Source organism: Mus pahari, chromosome 23, assembly GCF_900095145.1.
Source record: "Mus pahari chromosome 23, PAHARI_EIJ_v1.1, whole genome shotgun sequence".
Taxonomy (NCBI): domain Eukaryota; kingdom Metazoa; phylum Chordata; class Mammalia; order Rodentia; family Muridae; genus Mus; species Mus pahari.
Window position 1 is genome coordinate 37,700,598 of NC_034612.1, and position 4,418 is coordinate 37,705,015.

Sequence of the window (4,418 nt, forward strand, 5' to 3'; positions counted from 1 at the left end):
CCTGGCTGTCCTGGAACTCACTTTGTAGACCAGGCTGGCCTCAAACTCAGAAATCTGCCTGCCTCTGCCTCCCAAGTGCTGGGATTAAAGGCGCGTGCCTGGCTTCTTTCTTTCTTTCTTTTTGAGACAGGGTTTCTCTGTGTAGTACTGTCTGTCCTGGAACTTACTCTATAGACCAGGCTAGCCCCAAACTCAGAGATCCACTTGTTTCTGTCTCCCTAGTGCTAGGATTAAAGGTATGTGCAATGTTAATTTTTATTTTATGTGTATTAGTATTTTGTCTGAGGGTATTGGATCCCCCTGGAACTAAAGTTATAGGCAGGTGTGAGCTACCATGTGGGTGCTGGGTATTGAACCCTGGTTCTTTGGAAGACCATCCCATGCTCTTAACCACTGAGCCATCTCCCCAGCCCTCCATTTTCAACTATAAGATGATCTGAAGATCACTGCAGTCCACTGCCCTGAATGGCATCACATGACGACCACATTGATTCTGTGAGCCCAGAGTCCTTGGAGAACCTGGCCCTCACTCACATGCAGGCTTCCCCAGCTCTGTTTACTGTCAACTTGCAAACTGTTCCCAATTCAAGATATATCCTCTGGGGTTGGAGAGATGGCTCAGCGGTTAAGAGCATTGACTGCTCTTCCGAAGGTCCTGAGTTCAAATCCCAGCAACCACATGGTGGCTCACAACCATGATCTCATCCGTAATGAGATCTGATGCCCTCTTCTGGAGTGTCTGAAGACAGCTACAGTGTACTTACATATAATAAATAAATAAATCTTAAGATATACCGTTCTATGAAGCTGATACTCATGCCCCCCAAAACCTCACCATCTGTGAGACTTTAGAGGGCAGTCTCAGGGGAATACTGGGGTCACAGATGTTGTAAAACACAAGGCCAAGTGACATGGCTTCTGAGATGCCCAGATTATCCTGGCAGAAGAGGGACAATTCGCACACTGGCGTGCACATTCTTACTTCATGCCAGGGCTTCTCCCGCTCCACCAGATGCCAACCATGTTGCCTACTAGAGAGCAAGGTGAAGCAGCCATGGGATGGGTACTTTCAGAAGAAAGGAAACTTCTTTCGTCAGGGCCACTACGGGCTGACTGAGTTTTGGTGACCTTCTTGCACCTCTGGGGGCTTCCAAACTGCTCCACACATCTCGTAGGTCCACTGTAACACCTTTAAGCAAGGCTGACAGGCATCTCTGGGTTTCTGCTCTCCCTGGCCTGATGCGGCTGCTACAGTGGCCATACCTGATGACCATGCCAGAGACAGAGCGAGGGGTTTCCTTGGTCTCATTTAATGTGTGGGCAGAACTGAATAACCATTTGAAAACAGGATGATCTGGGGGGATAGATAGGACCATCCCTCAGGCTGTTTGGGGAATATTATCCTCTTTTTGGAAGTACAGGTTTGTAGTAGAATAGTTTCAGCCTTTCTTTCTTCTTGACTTTTCCCCCAGAACCATTCCCATGCTCCCAAATGCACCCCTGAGCACTGGGGAATGGCTTCTGAACGTAGCTCCATCTTTTCACGTCAAATCTCCACACACCATTGATATTGGTACCTAAGAGGTGCCCAGCAATCTTACGATGATGTACATCGTGTTGGGATGGCACTTAGCATAGAAAAAACAAAACAAAACCTGGGCTGAAACTGTTTTCTAAATGGAAGCCGCGTGGCCGCAGCCAGGGTGGAAGCCAGCCACTTTGTGCTTCGTTCTTCAACCAACCATCTGAGGGCCAATAGCAGGGCAGTATTGGAGGTGTGAGCTGTCCTGTATGTATTGCTTCTGAGAATAAGTTGTGTCACCTTGTGATAAAAACCAGCAGAGGAGAAAGTATCTCATCTGTAATTCTCAGCACTCAGAAAAAAAGGGGGGGTGACTAGAGATGGACAATTTCAGTGGGTGGGGCCCCTCTTGGGCCATCCTGAGTAATTTTATCCACAGTATTACTAGCACACCAACCAGGCTCTCCTTCTTCCAGGAAATACTTCCCCTGCTGAGACTGCTGGGTTGGAGCATCCAAGGACAGTCAACCGCTTCCTTCAGATAGAGTCACACAGTGTCATCAGGCAAAGAACCCACTGGGCTTCCAGAGGAGATGGGGGGGGGTAGAGGGTAGGGAGGGGGAGAGACAAGAGATGAAAGACAGGGGTGGGAATTGGAGGGGGTTGAGGATGGGGTATTGGGGGGAGTTAAGCAAACAGGGAACCCGGTGTCTGAGCTACCAGCTGTTTACCTTGCACAGTGATGTAGGCTGCACTTTCCACGGCCCCCTTCTGGTTGGTGGCTCGGCACCTATAGACACCCTCATCCTCCTCTGTGACTCTTTCAATAAACAGCGTGCTGTTTCCAGGTCCTAAAATAATTCCTGGGGAGCGAGAGATGTTTACATTAGCAGGTCTGGAGGCCAAACCCAAACAGCCTTCAGGAAGCCCAGTGCCTTCCTCTCGTAGGCTCCTGGAAGTGGTTCTGAGCCCGATTTAACCCCAGATGGAGTCTTTGGCTCAGTCTCCACTAGGCTGACCAGCATGTCTGTCCGATCATGGGCGAGACCGGAGCTTGATGCTTCCAAACACTCGGAAGTTGATGCCCCGTCCCCATCACACAGAGAAAATGGAGACTTCCCATTATTAAGCAACATGATCAAGAACTCAAGGCTTAACCCATAGCACGTTTGTGCCTGGCGGTAAAGAGCTTGAGCAAGCTGTTTGAAGCCACACCTTAGCCTATAGGCAGACCACTTACTTGGTCTGTTTTGTTTTCCCCAGTCTTCATATAAAATGAGAGCAGTTCCCATTCAGTGCCCGTGTTTTGTGGTAGTGAGTGCTCAGTGGATGTAAGTACTTAGTACTCAGTACTACACAGACTGCCATGAATTTCCAGACCCCTGAAAAGCTTTGAGACACAGAGACCTCTACTGAGTACTGTCACCAAGTGTTTACTAGGTATTTGCTCTCCCATCAGTGTGAGTCTGGGGGACAGAGAGCTAACAAGAATGCCAGTGAGCACCTAGGGAGGGGTGCACAGAGGTGGAGGTGGGCCTTGAGTTGAAGCTTGAGGGACTATCAGAGGTGAACCGGGAAAGCAAGGAATGAGACAAGAGGCGATAGTGAGCACACACTGAGGGCTTGTCCTGGAGAGGAAGTCAGTATGCCTGACCACACACGGAAACAGGAAGATGGGGTAGATACACAGATGGACAGACAGGCAGACACAGAGAGATGGATGATGGATGGGGATAGAGGGGTAATAGATGACAGATAGATTATAGACAAATAGATCAATAGATGATCGATTGATAGATGATAGGTAGATAGGCAGACAGACAGATGGATGATAGATAGACAGACAGATGGATTATAGATAGATAGATAGATAGATAGGCAGACAGACAGACAGGTATATAGATGGATGATAGATAGATGGTATAACAGCTAAATACCACCCTTCACACCTACACATTGCCTTATTATTTATCTTTCTGCTCCACCCCATTTAACCCCAGGGATTTTATACAAACATTCAACCACTCAGCATCCACTTGCCCCTTTAATCCTTTTTTTTAAATAGACTTTTAAAAAGGTAATTTGTTTGCCCAGATGAAAAATATTTTTGAACCTCTCTTACGAGCCAGACGGTTAGATACAGACGGTGGCAGACAAATGCCATCCTTGCCTACAAAGGGCTCCCTTCTTGTTTACAGTGAAGCCTATGAGGAGAGTAGGCTCATTGGAAGGTCAGTGAAGATGGTGCTGAGGAGGGCGATTGTTGTAGACAGGGCAGTCTAAATGGAATGGCTCTTCTAATTGGGGGAACCTATAGGGTGGAGAGGGCCAAGCCTCGTATGGGTTGGCAGATGGCACTACAGGAAGAGTGAGTAGCAGATGAGAATGAGCCCATGTGAGAAATAAGGGGCTGAAGCGGTGTCTCCATGCTTAAGAACACATGTTACTCTTGCGGAGGACCCAGATTCAGCTTCCAGAACCCCCATGATGCACCACAATCATTTGTGACTCCAGCAGACAGGTAGATGGTAGATAGATAGATAGATAGATAGATAGATAGATAGATAGATAGATAGATGGATAGATAGACAGACAGACAGACAGGTAGATAGATGAATGATAAGTAAATCTGTTGGAGAGCCGAGTGTGGTAGCACACCCCTGTAACCCTTACAAGTCCAGGTGGAGACAGGAAGGTTAGCCTCAGCTATCCAGTGAGCTTGAGGCCAACCAATGCTACGTGACTCTGTCTCAGAAACAAAACCAAACTAACCAATGAAACCACCATAAACCAAAACAACCCACTGTGGGATGAGCTAGGGACGTGACTCAGTGCTAGAGTGCTTTCCTCGAATGACCAAGGGAGGTCCTAGTTCCCTCCCAACGGGGGGGGGGGG

General features: G+C 48.0%; 1 protein-coding gene across 1 annotated transcript in view; it reads right to left on the reverse strand.

Moving 5' to 3' along the window:
* The window catches only part of Flt1 (fms related tyrosine kinase 1), a 169,772-nt gene that overhangs the window by 52,597 nt on the left and 112,757 nt on the right, over positions 1-4,418 (reverse strand). The window contains exon 15 of the mRNA XM_021222701.2: positions 2,254-2,385. Within this exon, the coding sequence (XP_021078360.1) occupies positions 2,254-2,385 (132 nt within the window). The remainder of the gene's footprint in view (positions 1-2,253; positions 2,386-4,418) is intronic.